Here is a 22,338-nt window from a genome sequence, read left to right on the forward strand (position 1 = left end):
ACTTGACCTGGTTTCCTGCAAGTACAACTTTGCTTTTTGTCACAGTAGTACATGAGACTAGTTTAAAGGTGGTACTGATGGTACTGAAAATACTACAGTGGAAACTGTCTCATCCTATAACCCAGACTCGCTTCTGAAAATCAACCACTTTCATCTTTTTTAATCGTTGCTTCTAGCATTCATGTCAATATTTCTAAATCCTGTGCTTCTACTACTATTTATTGATGAATCAAACATGTCTTGGCTTCCTGCTATAGAGGATGAGGATTCAGCTCTAACCCCTCCAGCAACCCCTGCTTGTTCACTTCTTCCTCACTCTCACTTTTCCCACAAGAGTCACATCACAGTCTGCTGCTCCCTTGCTCTGTCGTCTTCCCAAGTAGCTTTATCACAATTTTGTGTTAACTAGTCACTTTATACACTCTTATGACCATTGCTCACTTCTGATTCTAGTATTGTACCATGATTACATTTCTTTCCTTACACAGGTTTTATGTTGCTTCATACTGGAAATTGCCTTTTTCATTTCCTTGACTTTTCATGCACCTATAATTGTTTTTTTTATGTACTCTCATATATCTGTCTAATACCATATCTATTATGATATCCAAATCTAAAAAAGCTCTGTAAATGTTTAAGTTCCATTTTTTCCCAAGTCTACTGCCTCACTTCATCTGTGGCTCCTGTCTAGGGCTATTACTGTGTTGTCATATGGGCATATCACTTACCTCTCCTCTATGTTGTTCTTGTGTTGCACACTGAGTCTGATATTTTTTTCTTCCTTGATTTATTTCTTCATCTTTCTAAGGCACATTCTTCAGTAGTTTTCTAAGAAAGCGTGTGTAGAAAGTTAAATATTTTTAATTCCTGATGATCTGAATATGTGTTTATTCTGCCTTCATACTTGTTGGTAATTTGGCTGGGTATAAAATTCTAGGTTGGAAATTTTCTTCTTGCAGAATTTTGAAATTCCACGGTTTTTGAAGCTCCATGACCTTCTAGTTTCCAAGTTGCTATTGGGAAATCCAATCTTCCTCTCTTCTGCTAAATTGCTTACCACACCTTCAGTTGCTATCTTCCAAATGCATGTATGTTGAACTTTCTTCTACTCTTGCCACTCCTCCCAGTAACTCTGTTATTTGGGCGTTTATACCATTTTTTCATTCTTGCTAATTTTAGTGGGGTTTTGGTATGAATAAGTGGGAAACTCATGTTGCCAGTCCACCATATTTACTCAAAATCCAGTGATATCTTTATTTTTCCAAGTGTGTAAACCCATGCCATCCCCTTTGCATATATTATGATGCTATTACTATTAGCAACCCTGAGAGTAGTTAGTACTATTCCCATTTGATGATGAGACAGCTGAAGCTCCAAGAATTTTAGTAGTTTTCTTAAGTTTAAAGAGCCCACATGAGACAGATTCAAATTTAAAATCATGTTTTTCCCACCCTACTGAGGCATAACGGTCACATTCAGTGATGCCTTTGTGATGGAGATCAGTGGTGATAAAACAAGTTAGATTATAGCTTCTCCATATCTTGCTACAGTAAACTAATGCCACTGCTGGGATGTAAATTATTCCTTTGAACTAGTCTCTGAGCCACAGAATACAAGCTTTCCTCTTCAATCACTTTTGTTATTCCATGGTAGAAATTGGAACACCTGAAACCAAATAATTGCAGGTGGTCTGACTCATACAGTGGAGTGTTTTAGAACAAGCAAGGAAAACTGAAATTATGGTGTTCAGGTCTGAAGGAAAATATACCTTAATATATAATGGCTCTATTTCAGAGTCCAGCACACAATGAAATAACTTTCCTCTTGGAAGCTTTTACTTACATTCTCACATAAGGCACAAATAGCATTCTCTATTTGAAAACAAAAATTAAGTTACTGCCTTCAAAGTCCAGTCTTTTGAAGACATTGCAATTTTTCAGCTAAGTGGTTATTCTCAAAATGAAAAAGAGATTTTCCAACTAGTATTTATGAACAAGCACACATACCCAGGAATTTATGGTGTGTTTATATGTCACTTTGACTTTCTGTATTTATAACAGCAGACACACTTTGTGTTAAATGATGCCTTCGTGAAGGGAGTTTTCAGGTAATACCTCCTGAAGGGTTTCTAGGGCTTTGTCCAGTCAAGAGTTTTCCTGTTGCTTTTCTCAGCTGACTGTCAGGTTCTCATAGACCCTATTTTATCATCTCATTATCCTCAACTGCATCCCCATGTAGGTTAAACAAGCCAAATAAAAGGAGGAAATGTTTGGGTCAAGCAGGGAAAGAGTGAAACTAAGCAGGACCTCCTCTGACCTGAGATAAGTCATTCTACTGCTTGGACCCTCAGGCTTCCGTCTGTGAAATAAAAATCATACACATACACCATTGTAAAGCAATTATACTCCAATAAAGATGTTAAAAAAATAATATAAAATAAAGTCATACACATAGATGATCTCCAAGTCCTCTTTCAGCTCTTGAATGCCATTCCTACACCATCGATGAAATCAACTTCAATTAATTATCTAAATCAGTCACCACTGATTTCAGTATGTGTGTGACTGACTACAAAAGAATTCGTTCATTAATTTCTTTAATACGTATTTATTGGGCATCATACCCAGAGCTGGGTATACAGTGGCAAATGGACAGACTCAGTCCTTAGCCTCATTGAGTTCATAGTCCAGAGGAAAAGACAAAAACGAACTCTCAAATAAATAACAACTGTGATAAATGCTGTGAAAGATAACAACAGAGCGCTGTGAAAAGACTAACAGGAAAAAAAGATAATTTGGGGGGGGAGGGGGAATGTTCCCCAGAAGGCCTCATTGAAGAAATGACAAGCAGCCCTAAGGATGAGGACAGTGAAACAAGTGAGGAGCTACAGACAAGCATTGCAGGCACACAGGGCAGCATGTGTAAAGACCCTGAGGGATTCAAGAGCTTGTGCATTTAAGGAACTTGAAGAAGGTCATGTGGCTAGACCCTGGTGAACAAGAGGGGTCGGCCTGAGACAAAGTTAGAAATGGGCTCCCACCAAATCATGCAAAGTCTCGCCACCATGGTGAGCATTTTGTATAACATCAGAAAGGCAGGGAAACCTACTGAGAGACCATTAAGTAGGAGGTTCTACACACAGTGGAGGAAGGCAAAAATGGATAAGGCTATTCAGTCAGGAATTGGTCCGGACAAGGCGTGGTGATGGTTTGGAGGAGGCAGTGGTGGAGAAGAGGGTGGATTTTATGTGTGTTGGGCTGTCCTCGCTTTGTGTCTGTGGTCAGCTATGATATATAGGGGAGACCTGTGACCTCATGTGTCACAGCATATGGACATATTAATTCCTACTGAGGGAAGCTCGTTGCCTTTCCAGCTGGCCTTCTTGGGCAGCATTCCACGTGATCCATGGAAAGTATTCACACATCCTTTTGCTGACAAGCTTTTAAGGTGTGGGCCTTGCCTACATGGCTGTTTCTCCTTGGTAGGCTGGCAGGACCACTGGTCACCCGTATCCCTCACCTACATGCTCCCATGGGTGTGGCCACAGCCATGTGTCCAAATCTCCTCAAAATCCCTCTCAGTAGGAGGAGACTGAGAAGAGAAGAAAGCACCTCCTTCTTCTCATTATGTAGAGAAACATAGTTTTAGGGATAAAACTAATAGTGTCTCAACAACTCTACAAAGAAATGCTCCCTCCAGCCTCCAACCTCCCTTCCACTTTTCCAATAGGCTTGATTTGCTTGGTCACCTAAGGGCTGTGAAATCCATTTTGGCGCCTCATTTTTAAGACCTGCTTGGAAGCCTGCCGCCTCCTTTTCATAAGTCAGAGAAGATGGTACCTCTTGTCCTGTATCCTCTGTCCTGGACTCAGTGGAGACAGAAGACATCTCATTTTAGCATCCTCTCTTCGCCTCCATCCAGCCACTTTGTAAAACAACAAATGAGGTGCCCAGCACCACTCCTGTCTTCCTGAAGCTCCCGCATCCCGCCCTCTGGTCTGTCCTCCTGATGCTTCTCCAGTGCTGCTGCCTTGGACCTTGGTGCAGGCCAAGATTTTGGACACGGTGGCCAGGGTGACTCTCTGCCTCTCCTCCCTCCTCTGCTTTCTTTCTTCTCACCTGTTATGGCACTGTGTCCCAGGACACTAAGCGACTCACTGCAGGGGTAGTTTCACTGCCCCCCACCTCCTCTTCCTTTGCCCCCAGGCAGGAGCTGGTGTCTGATCGAGCCCTCTATCCCCCACTTTAGACCATCATCAGCCCCACTTTCACACAGACCACGCTGTTCCCCCTTTATTGGTCCTTTTCCAGAGAGTTTGCCCAATAGTTCAGACTGTGTGATGGGAATTCAGGTAAAAATGGGTAGAATTTCAAGACTTGGACTACTCAGCAAGATACACAGAAGAGCAGCGATGTGATCCATATGAAGAGCCAAGAAAGTGGGATTTGCAAGCTTGAATTGAGTGAGCAACGGAGGCAGAGGAGGTTGAGATTGTCTGGAGGAATAAACAGGAAAGGGGTGGACGGAAACCAGAGCTGATACTTTGGGTAGAAAACATGGACGAAGGTAAAAAAATCTACCATAATATTTTGTCCATTTTTAAATCTTCATATAAACATCACAGGAAAGACGAATTAGCTGGGTTATGGGAAAGACCACTTTTTCAGTGATTTCATACAAGTCGCCAGGGAACAGTAGGTTGTATCCTAACCAAAGCTCACCATATATCTGACAGGAACAAATGCTAAGCATGGACTGCGCTGCAAGGCCTGTAAGATGAGTGTCCACCACAAGTGCATGGATGGCCTGGCACCCCAGCGGTGCATGGGCAAGCTGGTAAGGGCTTGTGCCCGGAGTGTGCCCCGGAACCGCTGCTCAGGGCACCTGCCTGCCCGATGAGGTCACTCCATTCAAAATATTTCACAGCAGCACCCTGAGAACTGGACACTGGGAAGGTACCCCCCACGTCTCTGGCTGGACAACTTGGCTTCCTAGTTGGCATAATGATTGAGGAAGAAGGAGCTTTGTCAACTTAGGAGATGCATGTTGCACGTGTGGAAGGGGCTCAGTGTCCTTCATAGAGTGGACAACTTGTCCTGGGCCGGCACTTTCCCGGTTTTAGCATTGGGACTGTCCAAGTTTTGCAAGTAGAAAGCAGGCATCCCAGGAACCCCCTCGGCCCCAGCTTAATTGTCTGACAGCTCAGTGCGTATCAAGAATGGGATAGAGATGAAGCACCCCACAGAAGTGGAGAGAGTAGTAAACATCTGTACCACTGTAACAGATCATGGTGGCCAAACCAAGGGCTGGGGGCTCAGCCTGGCCCATTCTGGGCTGATGGTCGCATCTCAGGGGTGGACTTCAGTACTGGTGCCACACAATGATAAAAAAGCCACCCAGAACACCTTTGAGAATAGTTGAAACTAAGATGGCCAAAGAATTATAGAAGGGACCAAGAATGTCTACCCTAGACATACTTGGGGCATGACAGCTGTCTTCAGAAGAATTTAACATCTGTCACACAGAATTCTGTCGTCCTCTGTGGCTTCAGGGAAAAGGCCTAGGATCAGTAGGTTCCAGGTCTTAACCATCAGAGATGATGTCACCAAAGACCTGCCTCCAGGATTAGTGAGAGTTCCTGCTATCCACATCCCCAGCAGTGTTCACAGGAGGATACCACTTGCTAGGAACATTGGAAGGGATTCTGGAATTCTAGTAGGGGTGGGACCCTTCAGTTCCCTTCTAACACTGGGGTACAGGATTCTTAGAGAGTTCATCTCCGTACTCTGATTGGCAGTGTCCTCTTCTCCAAAACCCCTGCCTCACGTGCTCCCCTCCTCTCCTCCCGTGGTGATTCCCACAAGCCAAGGCAGAAACCATGGATGAGAGGTCAGAAAACCAGAACGGAATCTAGAACACAAAGCTCTGCGTAGAGCTCATCAGACATACAAGGGACTTCAGGTCTACCTGTGAGGTCTGCTTGCCCATGCCCAGGCCTTTTAATGATGTTAATAAATCACGTGGTGAGATAACACACAATGGTCCATTTGTATCCTGGGAAGTAATGAGGAGCCCAACATAAAGGAGGCTGCAATGTGCACCTGCAGAGGAGAAGTGGGACGGGGGCGGGCAGGTCTGGGGGCTTGCTTTCTGCAGGGAGTGGAGCTTGCTTATTGACACCTCTACCTCCCAACCCGACCCCAGGGATAAATTACAGAACATGTCAGCATCTTAAAGGGAGACAGGGAGGCACCCCTAGAGGAACCAACTGGTTTCATTTTTAGAGTTCTCGTGAGGTTTTCTCCATCTCATCAATAACATTGAGCCCTTCTCTTTCTCATTCTGTCTCCAGCCAAAGGGGTTTCGGCGTTACTACAGCTCCCCCTTGCTCATTCATGAACAGTTTGGATGCATTAAAGAAGTTATGCCCATTGGTGAGTTGGGACCCGGTGGACTGAGCTGGGTTTGGAGCAGCGACGTCAGAGCTGATGGCTGCTCTTCTCCCAGGTCCCGGTGCTGCCGTACCAGTGGGGGACCGGGGGGGTGGCATTCGTTTGGTGGCTAATTGGGTTATGGTTGTTTGTTTTGCTGGAGGGGAAACTTAAGGTGAACCAAATTCTCTAGAAATTTTTGTCCTCTCCCTGATGAAGCTTCAAAGAACCCAGGTCCAAAGGCCATCAGCAGCATGGCAGAGTGGAAGGAGCATGGAGCCTGGCATCCCATAGACCTGGGTCACAGCCCAGCTCCTCCATTGACCAACTTGTGTCTAAACAAGCTGCTCAACCTGCTGGACCCTATACAATGAAAACAGCAATGGCTGCTTTTCATAATTTTTTGTAGGAAATAGATATACATTATAGACCAATGCTTGGAAGGAGCTTACTGAATATTGTTTATTCTTTAATGAGGAAAAAATGTCTTATATTTTTAGGTATTTCTGGCTTGAATATATTCCTCAACAATATCCTTCAGTTCCATTTCTTCTCCCTTTCTGAAAATCTCTACATTTATGTTTGCCCTTTGGTGGTGGCAGGGGGAGCAACTTTTAAACTAGAAATTTACAAACTGGAAAGTTTTTAATTAGAAATTCCAGGAAGCCTGGTAATGTCCAAGTCTTTCAAAAAGGTTGCCTCCTACTGCAAACTTTGTGTCACGAGACTTCGTACCTTGGTGAGCAGGGCCTTTCACTAGAGGAAATAAAGCTGGGAAGAACCTTGGCACTGGAGTCCTGCGGGTGGATAACAAAGAGGAAAACCAGTCAATCAGCAAAGGTTTGGGAGCAGAGTGGGCTGAGTGCAGTGGAGGGACCTGGGAAATGGGCACAGGTCGTGGGGGGAGCATGCGAGGAAAGTTGACCACAAAAGCTCCATTTCCCCAGGGGTAAGAGGGTCTGTTGTGCAGGACCTACTTTTCGATGCCATTAACCCAGGAGGTATGATAGGTGGTTGTCTGTCCCGACTGTGATATGAGGAAACCCTTCTCTCAGGTGAGCTTTCTCTTCTGCTGCAGCCTGCGGCAATAAGGTGGACCCTGTCTATGAGACCCTCCGCTTCGGCACCTCTCTGGCCCAGAGAACAAAGAAGGGCAGCTCTGGCAGCGGCTCCAATTCACCTCCCGGAACCTCGGTAATGGTCTTCTTCCTCCCTCGGGCACCGTGGAGTGCGGGTCCCACAGGCCGGGGGAGTCTCTTGGGGGTCAGGCAGCCTTTAAAGGGAGCTCCAAGTGCCTTTGGGCCACTAAAGGTTAACCTTCTGGGGCCAACCCTCAGAGATCCTTTTACTTTCCTCCTAAAGACCACGCTCCTGGCCTCAGGCTCATTGACTCTCTCTCCCTCCCCCTCCCACCACTAGTAGCTTACCTGCTGACACATAGAAAGGTTCGACCCAAACAAGGGGCAGAAGCAGAGAAGTCCCAGCTGTGTCCAGTTCTCCTTCCAGCTACATCCCAGTTCAAGAATACAGCCATTTCTCACATTTTCTCAGTCCTCTCTCTCTAAGGCAAGATACACCCTTTGATTTCTTTCACACAAACACTGCCCTCCCTGGAAGAGGGGTGTGGCATGGAGGCGGGGCGCTTCCCTCCATGGGACACACACCCTCCTAAGCACCTCTCTCCTATGTTTTACCTGACCTAAAATGCGTGTTGTGTGCATCTCTGTGACCTGGTGTCGTCATCCTCTCTCTGACTGTCCCAACCGAAGTTTCTATGAATGCCCCAAGATGCCACACAACTCTGTAGCAGAGAGAAGGCTCCCCAGAGATGGGCCTGACCTGCCCGCATGAGCAGCAATGTCTGCTGCTGTGGTTCTGAGCTCTTGCTCATCACAGCAAGGAGACATCCTGAGAAACACTCCGCGGGAGACAGTGAACATTTTCGCCTCCACGTTTGTGACTGATGCTATGAGCAGAAAGACCATCACAGGCATAACTGACGGATATCCAGTCTGCTTTCGTGTCTAAAACAGCTTTATTTCTGGCAATATCTCGACCCTACAGACTGGTTTTAGGGGCAAAAAGCATAGTTTGTTCAATGTCAATAACGTGTTCATTCATCATAGCCCGCTTATACTTCCTGGCGCTGGTTCCATCAGTAAATATTTCTTGAAATTTTGCTCTGTGAAGGCTTTGTTCTGAGAGCTGCAGGGAGACAAAGACAAATGAAATTGTACTTAAATATCTGTCACTTCACTCTTTCCCCAGAGTCCAAATTGCCTCAGTGGAAGCAAACAGAAACAATTGATTGCTACTTTAACATGACTCTGCTTCCTTCCTGCAGGGTCGGTAGTAATGAACTTCAGCCTCTTGCCATCCTGGCAGTATTGTTATATCCTAAAGCGAACATATTCCCACATAGCAAAGGTTTATTTTCTTCCAGGGCTGTAGAGACATTTGCTTTACATTGTTGGGAGGTTGCTGCCTGGCTGTTTCTAAATCGTTAGGTTTCCTCTCATGTGCTTTCAAATGTTCTAGAATACAGAAGGCTTGATGGCTTTGGGAAGACAGCAGAAACCAAATTCGAAAACTTTCTAGGAGTTGGTTAGCTAGTTGAGGAATGATCTTCAGTTTTGTAAGATTAAATTAACATAATAATAGCAACTTCTATTCAGAAATAGTGAGCTTCAGAGGAACAGGGTACAAGTGACTTAGAGGCCCTGTGACATTTTTTTTTTCTTCTTTCTGATGTGTCATGAAAGGAAGAATGGCTGAAATAAATCTTAAAGTTAAATTGTAAGAAGAAATCAGTCTCAGGAAGGTGGTACTAAAGTACTCTAGAGCTGATGAGGAGAGTTAGGAAGGCAAACTTGTTCCTCTCTAGTAAGATAATAAATAAATTGTTTTACAAATATGACTCTCCTCTGAGGCCCCCTAAATTCCTCTTTTAAAGAGGCGAGAGATGCACAGATAGAAGTAGAGCATCTGACCCTTTGAAAGGGGCCATCTGTGGTGTAAATGTTTAATGACCAACGAGGGCTGGACCCTGATTTGTAGCATTTGCCAATTTCCATGATGTAAATACTCCCACTGTGGCCAATTTCAAGCTACCAGTGTGATGACCCTAAAGGCTCTCACCAGCGCATGTGAGCTAGTCCAGCTATACTGCTGGGTGAAGCACAGTGCTTAAGAGACGAACCTAGAGAATGTTATGCTCAGTGAAATAAGTCAGACAGAGAAAGACACGTACTGTCTGATATCACTTATATGTGGAATCTAAAATATAATACAAATGATGGATATGCAAAACAGAAACAGACTCTAACTGTGGCCTGTGCATATAGGCACTCATTCACCTGTCATGTGCCAACCCCAGAGCCTGCTCTGGACACTGGGAGGGAGCGACAGTGCCCATAAGAGAGCACACAGCCTCTCTGAAGTTAACCAAACAGACAGAAGAGTAATGATGCGATTCTTAAGACAGTGTCATGTAAATTCCACCTTCGCTCTTCTACTGGTATCACAATCTCTGCTCAGTCGGCCCCTGAAATGACATTGCTCATTCCACTCTGTTCCCTCTTTTCAAGATTTCAGATCTTGTCGAGGTTCCTGAAGAGGCTGACGGGCCAGCAGGCGTGTATGGCCTACGGAAACGTAGCAACAGCGGTAAGTGGGGGGTGTGGGGATCTAGCACCGCCCAGCACAAACGGGAATCACATCCATCATCCAGGTCAGCAGGCAGGCACACCTGACTTCCAGGCCTCTCTCTCTGCCAGCTCTGGAATTCAGTCCGGGCAAGTTTTTGATATTCTGGAGGGAAACCGGGCATAATCACTGGTGGATTTCAGTGATTTGACTATAACATTCCCTAAGTTCTGTCTTCTGAGTTCTCATGCTGTAAGGACATAGAGGTCCTTCCAGGCCTTTCTGTTAACACGTCACTTCCCCCACTGACCTACACTGGATAACAAAGCATCCCAGAGAGAACCACTCCATGCTACACCGGAAGTACTCCAGGTGAGGGGTGGTGCCGGGGAGTGTGGGCCTCACCTGGGCTCCTTCCCAGCAGAGATAACTAAGACTCAAAGACTGATCTGCACAGTCTAGCCAGACATTCTTTATTAATATCGTTTAGTTTGCTAATAGCATAAGCCCTTCTTATAATAATTTCTAGAATACTTATTAGATGCTAACTACATGCTATTGCTTGCTAACATTGAGAAAGAACCTCCTCTCAAACCAGAACTTAAAGAAACATAACCAGCACCTTATGCCTGAATCTCAATGAGCCTCTTGATGTCAACAGCTACTTAATTTCCACTCATTTATCCAAAAACAATTTATGAAGTATTTACTACCAGCAGCAAAACTGCATAGGTCACAAAGCTGTCCTCGGGTCACTCATAACCCAGCACGGTTGCAGGTCCTGACCTGCGTTGTCACCTTGGGCTGAATGCATTCTCCTGGCAGAAGTTATCCCTTGAAGCTCTAATACCCGCAGGTGAAGCACCACCTTGGACAGATTTTCCACTTGACTAAATGTCCCTGCCATTTCCAGGCTGGAAGCAGGACTTCTACATCAAATACCCCGTAGCTGCTTTGTCAGCTGCTGTCTTACAAGGTATCACTTCACTTCCTTAGCTCTAGGAATCCATTCATTCTCTTCTCTAGTTATTATGGGGCCTCTGCGATTCCCTCAGGCAGCGCCCCATGACCCTCCTTTCTAAATAAGCATCAGCGTCCATTAGGACCCCCTTTGCCAAGCCCACCCACAGCTGCTAAAGCACACTGCTAGGGTAAGAAGTCTTTGGCATCAAATGGGGAAAACACTACTTTCAGATCAGTGCAGACGTCCGTCAGGCACTTAGCAGTGCCATTAGAAAGACAAATCAGAGAGTGCCAGCTGCCAGAGGACCTCGTGGCAGAGCAGTAACCCTGCAGGACCTCCCAGCCCACTTCTGTCCAGCATTGCAGATCCAGCAACTGAATTTGGTGAGCAGCCCTGGAGTTTGTCAGTATCTTAGGACCAAACTCACCAGAGGCTGGAATGTAAGCCAGAGCTGCATTTCAGTGCTGCAAGTCTGTCAGCTGTTCTGTCCCCTGAGTCTGAGTTCTGCCTGCCTTCTTCCCCTGACGCTTCTCACCAAATTGCAGGGGGCATCCTCATCATTAATCGCACTGGACGTATTTGGTCCTTGGCCCCTCCTTACTGTGGAGGTAGATGCTGGACTTCACTTAGTGATCTTGTGGTCTTCAAGAGACCTAGCCTCTCTCAGCTTCAGTCACCTCACCTCTAAAATGAGGATACTAATAACACAAATCCATAGGGTGTTGTGATCTTTAAATGAGATAACAAAGGTAAATACTATCTGTACACTGATGACTCTAAAACTTCATTCCTAGCATTAGGCCTCTTTGCTGCCTCTGGATGCCTGTAGCCTACTGGAAACGGCCATCTGAATGGAGAACAGGCATCTTCAAGTTAACACACCCAAATGGACTCTTGATTCCCTCACTCACCCCACACCCCTGCCTACCGAAACCAGCTCTTCCTCAGTTGCTCCTGCTCTGTTGTAGGAACGCCATTTTACTCGATGATCAGGCCAAGGCTTTTGGCATCAGCCTTGACGCCCTTCATCTCCCACCTCTTATCCAATCTGTTCGCAGATCTTATCTGCTGCTCTTCAAAATCACACCCAGCATGGGCCCACATCTTCCCTCTCTGCCTCCACCACCCTGGTCCAGATTTACGGATGTTGTCGCCCATTCCTCAGTAGCTGAGGTCTCTTTTTGCCCTGGGGATTTCTTCACTCAAAAATGGTCTTCTGGGCTTCCCTGGTGGCGCAGTGGTTGAGAGTCCGCCTGCCGATGCCTGTTCGTGCCCCGGTCCGGGAAGATCCCACATGCCGTGGAGCAGCTGGGCCCGTGAGCCATGGCCGCTGAGCCTGCGCATCCGGAACCTGTGCTCTGCAACGGGAGAGGCCACAGCAGTGAGAGGCCCGCGTACCGCTAAAAAAAAAAAAAAAAAAAAAATGGTCTTCTTAGGGTTTTATTATGTGAACAGCTGTATTTAGGGATCATCAATATGAAGCACCATTGCTATTAATGAAGTCATCGTCAGGTCACGAAGTGTCAGAGATGCAGCCTAGAGCCTCACTAATCCACATGTGGCCCGTGGACCAGCGGTCTGGGCAGAACTTGAGAGCCCGTTAGAAATGCAGAATCTCAGGCTGCCCCAGACCTGAAAAATCATAATTTCCATATGGACCTGTGATTCATATTCTTGTTAGCGTTTGAGAAGCCAGATTAGAGGCCATTTAGTCTAACCCCTCTCCTCCAATATACACACACAAACAGGGACACACAGACATATACACGCAACAAATACTGGATAGATAAGGAAATTGAGACGTGGAGTAATACACTCAAGGACACAAAGTTGATGATTTGCTGTCTCTATCATGTTAAGGGGCATTTTCACAGTCTTATTCAAAGCAATCTGTTGAAAGAACTTAGTAAGTGATAAACCTCTAAAAAGCTTTGGAGATCTATTAACTATTCCTTTGATCAGCAGTAGCTTTCTTCATGTGCACTCTTAGAAGCAAGAGAGATTAATTATGCATCAGTTTGCTTCAAAACGTGTTCCTTTGATGTGGATTTAATGCTCTGTCCATGTAGTTTGAGAAACAACATAGAGAAGACACCCTGCTTATATATAGTCCAAGTTCCCACTCGTCGTCTCACATTCTTGGCAAGGAGAGCTTCTGGTTCTGCTTTACCTGTTTCATGTATGTTCTAAAATGTACATAGGGCACACAGGTATTATTTCTGCCAGCCAGATGTTATGTCAAAGTCCTTGAGAAATATTTCCAAGGCCACCTCAGAAGAAGGTACAATTCATACTCATGTCTTTAGTGCTAAGAGTGCAGTCTCTGCTTTCTCTCTTATGTTATAAAAGCTCTTGGGCAGGTCTGAGTGTTTCTGGTGGTTGTTTTCAACACTTCCTGGGTGCATCAGAAATATACATGGGCAAATTTGTTGGTCTTCACCTTTGGCTTAACTGCCAGAAACTCCACTGGAAGCAAGGTCATGAGCAGAGAGAGAATCATCTATCTAATACATAGCCTCAAAATGACAAAAACTCAAGGAGAAATTGACAGAACATTAGGAAATTGGCATCGCGCTTCATGATGAGAGTTTTTAACACTCCTCTCAGTCACTGGCAAATCAGATAAACAAAAAGATTCAGTACAGACATGGAGGATCTGAGGACGCACTTGACAATCCAAATCTAACTGACTTTAAAAGGATGCTCCAAAAGAATATATAACTGAATCACTTGGCTGTACACCTGAAACTAACACAATATTGTAAACCAACTATACTTCAATTAAAAAATAAGATAATATAAAATTAAAAGGACACTCCATCTAACAAATGGGAAATTCACATTCTTCTTAAGAATGTATGGAACTATTATAAAAATTGCTGACACTTCCCTGACAGTCCAGTGGTTAAGACTCCGCACTTCCACTGCAGGGGGCATGGGTTCAATCCCTGGTCAGGGAACTAAGATCCTGTTCCACTGCAGGGGGCATGGGTTCAATCCCTGGTCAGGGAACTAAGATCCTGTATGCCACACAATGCAACAAAAAAATAAATAAAAATTGTTCACCTACTGGACCATACTGCAAGTTTCACACATTTCACAGAATTAATATGATACAGAACACATCTTTCTGACTACAATGCAAACAAGATAGAAATCAATATTCAAAATATAACTAGGAAAACCCATACTTTAGGAAATTAAAAACATATTTTTAGAAAGCTCATATGTCAAAAAAAAGAAGTCATAATGAAAATTGAAATATATTTAAAACTGAATAATAATGAAAACACTACCTATCACAACTTGTGGGATGCAGCAAAAATCGTGCCTGGAGTATTTAGTGCTAAAATTATTCCACTAAAAAATAAAAGCTGAAAAGTAATAATCTAAGCATCATATTCAAGAAGTCAGAAAAAGAAATAGAACAAACCCAAAGAATACAGAAGGCAGGCATTAATAAAGACAAGAGAAGAAATTATTAAATGACACAGGTAGGTCAATACATTCTAAGAACAGTTCTTTAAAAAAAATAAAATTTACAGTCACTAATAATTGTTTAAGAATAAGAGAGAGAGAGATGAAACAAAAAGTAATTAAAGAGGAGGAATATAACAGAGGTTGACAAGAAAGAATCTTATGACCAACTTCATACCAATACATTTAAAACTTTTTAAATGGACAGATGCCAAGAAACTTATCAATGACCGAAGTCTGACTCAAGAGGAAACAGAAATACGTAGAGAACTTGACTTTGCTTCCAGTTATGGTGGAAACACTCAATATTTTAAGATTTTGCACAACAAAAATACCAGGCCCAGACAACTTTATAAAAAAACTCTACCAAACATTTTTTTAAATAAATTTATTTATTTATTTATATTTGGCTGCTCTGGGTCTTCGTTGCTGCGCGCAGTCTTTCTCTAGTTGCGGTGAGCTGGGGCTACTCTTCGTTGCGTTGCACAGGCTTCTCATTGTGGAGGCTTCTCTTGTTGCAGAGCACAGGCTCTAGGCACACGGACGTTAGTAGTTGTGGCACGTGGGCTCAGTACTTGTGGCTCACTGGCTCTAGAGCGCAGGCTCAGTAGTTGTGGTGCACGGGCTTAGCGAGCCACAACTACTGAAGACCGCGCACCTAGAGCCAGTGCTCGGCAACAAAGAGAAGCCACCGCAATGAGAAGCCCGCACATGGTGACGAAGAGTAGCCCCCGCTCGCCGCAACTAGAGAAAGCCCACACGCAGCAATGAAGACCCAATGCAGCCAAAAATAAACAAATAAATAAATAAATTTATTTAAAAAAAACATTTGAGGAAGGTAAAATTTTCAGATTACATAAGCTCTTTCAGGACAACAGGAGGTGCACAGGAGGACGGGCAGCAGCATTCTCTAACTTAATTTATGGGACTGATATAATACTGACCTCAAAATCAAAGGAGGACAGCATGAGACAAAATCGCTGGCTAGTCCCCCTCGTGAATATGGATGCAGAAATCTGAAATAAAATCATCTTAGTGCACTGAATCCAATAATGCCTTTTAGAAAAGCAGTGCATAATTACCAAGTTGAACTTATTCTGGGGATGCAAATGTGAGTCAATGTCAAATAAGCTGATAATGTAACTTGTACATGACCAGGTTAAAGAAGAAAAACCAAATCATCATCTTGAGGCAGACATGGGCCTCCCAGGACTGCAAAGTAAAAAATAAAGACAGAATATAGAAAAGGAAAAGAGGAAAGCTCTTTGGGGACTAGCAAAAACTAAAGATTCATTTTGCATCTGTAACATTAGAAAATATGCCTGTGTAATTTGTAATGGACATAGATTTTGGGTGTGTCCATGGGTGAAATCAACGGCCAAATTATTTTTAATGAAATGAATTAAAAGTACCAAACATAAAAGGTGTCTGATACATTTTTTTTGTAAAATAGTTACCTTTGTTTATGCCTTTCCCCTCAAATCAAAGTCTTAGAAATAGCCAGAAGGAATGGGTTTAAAAAAAAAAAAAAACATTTTTTTTGGCAGTGTTCCAGTTCTGTTTGCAACCATATAGCTGAAAACACATTGGGAGTCACTTCAAATCATTTTCAGCATAGTTCACAAAATGATACACATTTTTGTGATGGCTAATGGGTAGTCAATGAAAAGCTAAAATAATGTGAAATTACAAAATTATAAAATCAGTCATACTGAATATTGCATATGTACCTTATGTCATCCCCCTTTTAGATCAATCAAGAATTTTCTAAGATGCTCTTCCCATGTTTCCATTCAAATATTCAGTATTCTTTAAATGTATCCAGTTTTATACTTATGGAATCAAATTATGCCAAGATTTCAGGTAATCACTTAAAACCAGAGAAGAGTGTTGCTCGTCTCTACTCTTAAAACCGGGAAGTTGCGTAGCCAAATATTGAGGCAGACAAGGCCCTTCATCTTCCATTTTTCTACAAAGCCGAGCGCCTCCAGTGACTGCATATTGGCTTCCTAGGGATAATGGAATTGCACCCACAGGCTCTGGAACTATAAACCATGGGCAACAGATGTTTGCTAAGCATCAGTACATTTACAGGGGCTCTTGTTCTGAAGTGTGTTTTCTACATCACAGTTATTGAGTCCATTTTAAGGACAGTGGAGATTGTCGATGCACTAAATGAAAGAGGATACAGAGCTTTCCGTGGTGTGTTTCTCTTCCTCTGCTGGTATCCTTGATCCTCTGAAGGAGGACCAAAGGGAAGACTAATGTGCTTTTTTGTTGGTTTTTTGGGGTTTTTTTGCGGTACACGGGCCTCTCGTTGTGGCCTCTCCCGTTGCGGGGCACAGGCTCTGGACGCGCAGGCTCAGTGGCCATGGCTCACTGGCCCAGCCGCTTCGCAGCATGTGGGATCTTCCCGGACCGGGGCATGAACCCATGTCCCCTGCGTCGGCAGGCGGACTCTCAACCACTGCGCCACCAGGGAAGCCCTAATGCGTTATTTTTGAATGTCAAGTCATCTAAAAGGTAGATTAATTTCAACACTACAGCCCTATTGTATAGATTTGGAAACACTTGCTACCTTTTATTTTTATTTAAGGAAGATACATGATGTTGGTCTCTGAGATAATTGTGACTGATTGAACTAGCTAAGGCAGAGCCCCCCATACCCATCAGGGACCTCCCATAGCTGTGTGTGTGGCCAGTGAAAACTCCTGCCCGTTGTAAGAAGCCTTTTTCCTCAGCGAAGGCCACAGAGTGGCTGCTTATATGCAAAAGGCAGAGAATTATGTATTCTAAGAACAAACTAAATGAGAAACCACTATTCAATTTTCTTTCTCAACAGCAGCCCCAATGCATTGACAATAAGAGATTGAGAAAGTATTTTGAAGTTTAAAACTAAAGCTTTACTCTGCAAATAGAATGTAGAAATCATTAAGAAACTAGAGTCAAGATATTGAATAGAGATCAAAGAATCTGATATTTGAAAAAGTGAATTCAAATGCAATTAATTTGGGCCATACCTCACCTACCATCCCCTTAACAAATGACTTGATACATTTAACAAAGATTAATAACATGGTTTCTGCTCCTGAGAAGAGCTCTGCCAAATGAGGCCAAGCAATGCAGGAGGTTGCGTGCTGGCCTGGAGGCCTGTATGAAGGTGTGGGCGTGCAGAGAGGGTGGTACAGGATGCTCAAGGGAGACAGGGGGAGCATCACGTGGAAGATGACACGAGAGCTGGGTCACTGAGGATGAGGAAAAGGTGGGGAGAGGTCAAGTCAAAGGTATGGTGCTGGGAATAAATAAATAAAGCTACATCTTTCAAGCATGTTTCCAAAACATGGTGACTGGATTAATAAAGCGCCTGCTTTTTCTTGTCTCCTTCAGTGTTCACGTATCCAGAAAATGGCACTGACGATTTCAGAGACCAAGCAAAGAACATAAACCACCAGGTATTCATGGATGTCTTGGAAAACAGACCAGACAGGGTCCTTAGATCATTCTGTAGGTCACCACCCATACTACAGTGCATCCAGGGTACAAAGGATAAGCATTATACTGTATGCTTTTGTTTCTGTTATGTATGTCACATACAAGTTGATATATGCTCTACAGTATGTTAATTATATAATTATGTAATATATTATGACTATTTTAAAGTACATAAGTATATATTTATTATATTTTATGGTAATTTACATATGCAGTTAGAACAGAATAATATTTCATGAAGTACTTGAGCTTTGGATAGCAGAGTGAATCACAAACAAAAAGAATGTAGTTGTGTACAACTTGTGTTTATGTTTTCTATATATATGGCATATATTTATTATATTATGCATTTAAATATATTATACAATTATGTATTACATATATAGTGTATACATATACAACATACAATATCTGTTACATATTATATAATTTTAAATTATGTATGTTATAAAGCATAAACATTTATATAGGATTAACATTTATGTAGTTAATAATAATAGCTAATGTTTACACAATACCTGTAAGACTCTTGTATAGTGTACAAATCGGGGACACAATGGAATCAACCTCACAGGGCTGTTGTGAGGTTTGAGTATGCTAATCCGTGTACCATAATACCTGGCACACAGTAAGCCATCAAAAATGGTAGCTTTTATCATCATTACTGCAAAGTTTCATAGCCAGTAGATGGTGATACCATAACATAAATTAAATCAGTCTAATGCCCAAACCTGTAATTTTTCCACAACATGAATGAACGAATTTCTGGATGAATATACCCAGATCCCTTTGATATGCTAGATACAGAATTGTAGGCTAACTGAAAAAAAGTCCATTTTAGGAAATGGAAGTTGTTTACTACTATTCACATGTCTCCTGTCTATAGAGAGAATATTCTCTTGCCTGGGCCCACCTTTCATGAACAACTATATCAAAGAAAAAAATTGATTTGAAGAAAATTGCAGTATTTCTGACAAAGAGTTCTATATAAATGTTTTCAAATAGTTTGTGGTGAAATCAACTCAGCCAGGAAATTAAAAATAAATCTATGTTTGGAACAAAGTATTTAATAACATTTAGGTATTTTAACACTTAAGATCCATACACTGGAATTACATTTAACTTCTCCATTTCCTATTTTCTTTCTTCTCTCTATTTCTTCCTCCTTCCTTCTCTCACTTCTCTTTTATTTTCTCTTTCAGGGACCTCTTTCCAAAGACCAATTACAGATGAACACCTATGTTGCCTTGTACAAATTTATACCACAAGAGAATGAAGATCTGGAAATGAGGTAAAAATATTTTAAAAGGAAAAAAAGAATGAAAGAAAAATTTTAATTCAGTATCATTCCATGTGAAAAAATATAATTCAATCTGCGCTCCCTCCAAGTGTCTTAGAGCAATGATTGTCAAATGTTAGTGTGCAGGGCTGGTTAACACAGATCGCTGGACCTTATCCTGGGAGTTTGTGACTCAGCACGTCTGGGGTGGGGCTTGAGAATCTGTATTTCTAGCTGGTCTGCAGGTGGTGCTAATGCTGCTGGTCCAGGGACTACACTTTAAGAAGTGCGGTTAGGGCTTCCCTGGTTGTGCAGTGGTTAAGAATCCGCCTGCCAATGCAGGGGACACGGGTTCGAGCCCTGGTCCAGGAAGATCCCACATGCCGCGGAGCAACTAAGCCCGTGCGCCACAACTCCCGAGCCTGCGCTCTAGAACCCACGAGCCACAGCTACTGAAGCCCCTGTGCCTATAGCCGTGCTCCGCAGCAAGAGAAGCCACTGCAATGAGAAGCCCGTGCACTACAACAGAGAGTAGACCCCGCTTGCTGCAACTAGAGAAAGCCCGCGCGCAGCAACAAAGACCCAACGCAGCCAAAAATAAATAAATAAATAAAATTAATTAATTAATTTAAAAAGCAGTTAGCACATCGTCACCAGAGCTGCTGCTGGGAGTTTTCATGAAGGTTGAGCAACAGATGCACTTGGCATCCTGTGGGGTCCAACAGGGAACCAAAAATGTACTTACTGCCCAAATTAACACTGATTGACCAATCAAATTAAAACTCTTTGTTCACCCTGCTGGAGACTGGCAGCTCCTCCTGGCTCCTACCCGGAGCTACTTCTGTTTCAGGAACCATCGCACTTCATGGTAACTGAAACGGGAGGACAGGTGAGCCTTGGGGCCCTCGTGAGGTCCTTCTCTGGACCACAGTCTCTTCGCGTTTCAGGAGTAATGTGACTGCAGTCAGTCCTGTGTTCACACCCTACTTGCTGTGTGACCTTAAGCAGTGTCTGAACATCTCATTACTCTGGTTTCCTTACTTATAAACAAATAATAATGACCTTTTCCCCTTAAGGCACTTGTGAGGGTGAAATGAATAAGGTTCCTAAAACATACAGCACCATCATGGTAAACACTCAGGAACTGGTAGTCAGTGAGGTGTTTGCAATGTCGCGTTCACTGGCTTATCTCAAAGAAAAGAATTCACTCCTTCCCTCCATTTATGACCCAAAACACAAGTAATCTCAGGAGAAGGCTTTGGTGTTTTCCAGTCCTAGAGCAGGATACAAGGGGCTGCTTTTGTAGCCAAATGGGCCCTTAGAGATGGGTTCTTTCCTCTTCTGAAGAGCATGGAGAGAGAAATCAGCACAGAAGACCACTTAAATGTCAGAGTATTAGGGAAATAGCCTCCATTTTTACGGCGGACTCCACTTGTCCGAATGCCATGTAGGTCAAGTTATCAGTCACCGATCATCCCTGAAGATGAACGCCTTGTCTCCACCCTGGAGCTCTTTGAACGTTTCCGCATCTCAGATCTGTGCCATTTCCCCGGCGTGGTCCCTCTGGCTTTTGCCTGAATATAGTTCCTCCTCAGTGAAATCAGCCTTCTCTTCCACTTTCCCCAAAACCCCTTAAAAGGAGAGAGCTACCAAAAACCTCCATTTAGACCCTGTTTCCTGGGGCCCATATGCCACCGGGGTCAACGCTGGCAGCTCAGCTGCCCCTCCTGGTGCAACACCCAGTGGGACTCCGTAGCAGATGTGGGTGTCCCGCAGGAGTCTGGGAACGCCCCCGCTCACACCCAAGGTCAGTTTTCATTATGCATCTGTGGTCTGCTTCCAGTTGATTCTTGGACCTTTCCAGGGCAGAGTTCAGGCCTGGTTCCTAGCTCCTTAGATTCCTTCAGACAGTTAGGTTATTGTACATCTGAATGTTCTCCATCCTTGAGGAAGAACCACCATGCTGGACTCACTGGCTGGAGTTGTGAACATTACCTAAACAGCCTGGCTTAGGTGCAGCAGGATGAGATGGCATTTGTCAGGCGAAGCCCTATTCCATCAAAGATACAGCAAACTCTGCTAGGCAGGGCCTGCCTAGAATTCATCGCTGAGATGGTGCCTTGCCCTCAACTGACAGTCCACATTAACTACCTGCTGATGAAGACAAGGGTGACTTATATTTACTTTGCAATAAATAGTATACTGGGTCCTTCTTGAGATTATCATTTGGGTGTCTAGAATTTAAAATTTAACAACTCCCCTTTATGCAGATCCCACAGTTTTGTATTAGAAGATTGTTCTGAAGTCGTCAGATGGAAAAAATAACTCCAGAGAAATCTAGACTATTACTGGGGTACTGAGGAGTAAAGTCTAGCTGCCTGGCGGTGGTCGTAAGTTTTTGTGCTTTGGTTAGTCGGTTACAGGCCTTTAAAAGTCAAGTTGTCTGGTCACGAATCAAACGTTTACAGTCTGCTTCGAGGCAAACCAGGACTGTTCACTCCCAGAAGTGAAATGTCTGCGTTACATAGACTGCAAGATTGGAGTGATAAATCATACTCATTTTTTTTGTAAAGAGACTGTAGGTTCCCATTTTAAAAGCCAAGCTCTTGATTTAGAACATGTAAGGCAATGCTTCGGGGATTTAGTATCATTCCTTGAATGAACTGGTGCTTTGTGAATTATCTTTTTCTCCTTAAACCATGCGGTAGAAAAAATCCTTTTAACAAAATACCATTCTCATCTCTATTTTCTGACAATAGGGCATCTTACCTAACTTTCTGAACCTCTGTTTTCTCATCTTGAAAATAGTAATAATAAGCCCTGCCCTCATAGGATGGCTGTGATCAAATAAGATAACACGGTAGGAGCTTAATAATATTGGTTCCAATCAGTTCTGTTCATACTCCAGAGGTGGATGCTTCCTTTTCAGGCTTAAGAAGTGAGAGAGAAAGAAGGACATATGACATGGATTCACTGAATGTTAAGGAATAAAGAGTGTGGGCATCACTTGACCTGGATTTAAGCCCTAGCCAAGCCACTCACTTAGCTGT

The 22,338-nt window shown here is 43.4% G+C and overlaps 1 protein-coding gene across 2 annotated transcripts in view; it reads left to right on the forward strand.

Moving 5' to 3' along the window:
• Positions 1 to 22,338, forward strand: part of STAC (SH3 and cysteine rich domain) — a 100,981-nt gene that overhangs the window by 55,992 nt on the left and 22,651 nt on the right. For both annotated transcript variants that reach the window (XM_060021380.1, XM_060021381.1), the window contains exons 3-8: positions 4,736 to 4,836; positions 6,353 to 6,434; positions 7,510 to 7,625; positions 10,019 to 10,097; positions 17,905 to 17,969; positions 19,212 to 19,300. In XM_060021380.1, the coding sequence (XP_059877363.1) occupies positions 4,736 to 4,836; positions 6,353 to 6,434; positions 7,510 to 7,625; positions 10,019 to 10,097; positions 17,905 to 17,969; positions 19,212 to 19,300 (532 nt within the window). The remainder of the gene's footprint in view (positions 1 to 4,735; positions 4,837 to 6,352; positions 6,435 to 7,509; positions 7,626 to 10,018; positions 10,098 to 17,904; positions 17,970 to 19,211; positions 19,301 to 22,338) is intronic.

Source organism: Delphinus delphis, chromosome 10, assembly GCF_949987515.2.
Source record: "Delphinus delphis chromosome 10, mDelDel1.2, whole genome shotgun sequence".
NCBI classification, from domain to species: Eukaryota; Metazoa; Chordata; class Mammalia; order Artiodactyla; family Delphinidae; genus Delphinus; species Delphinus delphis.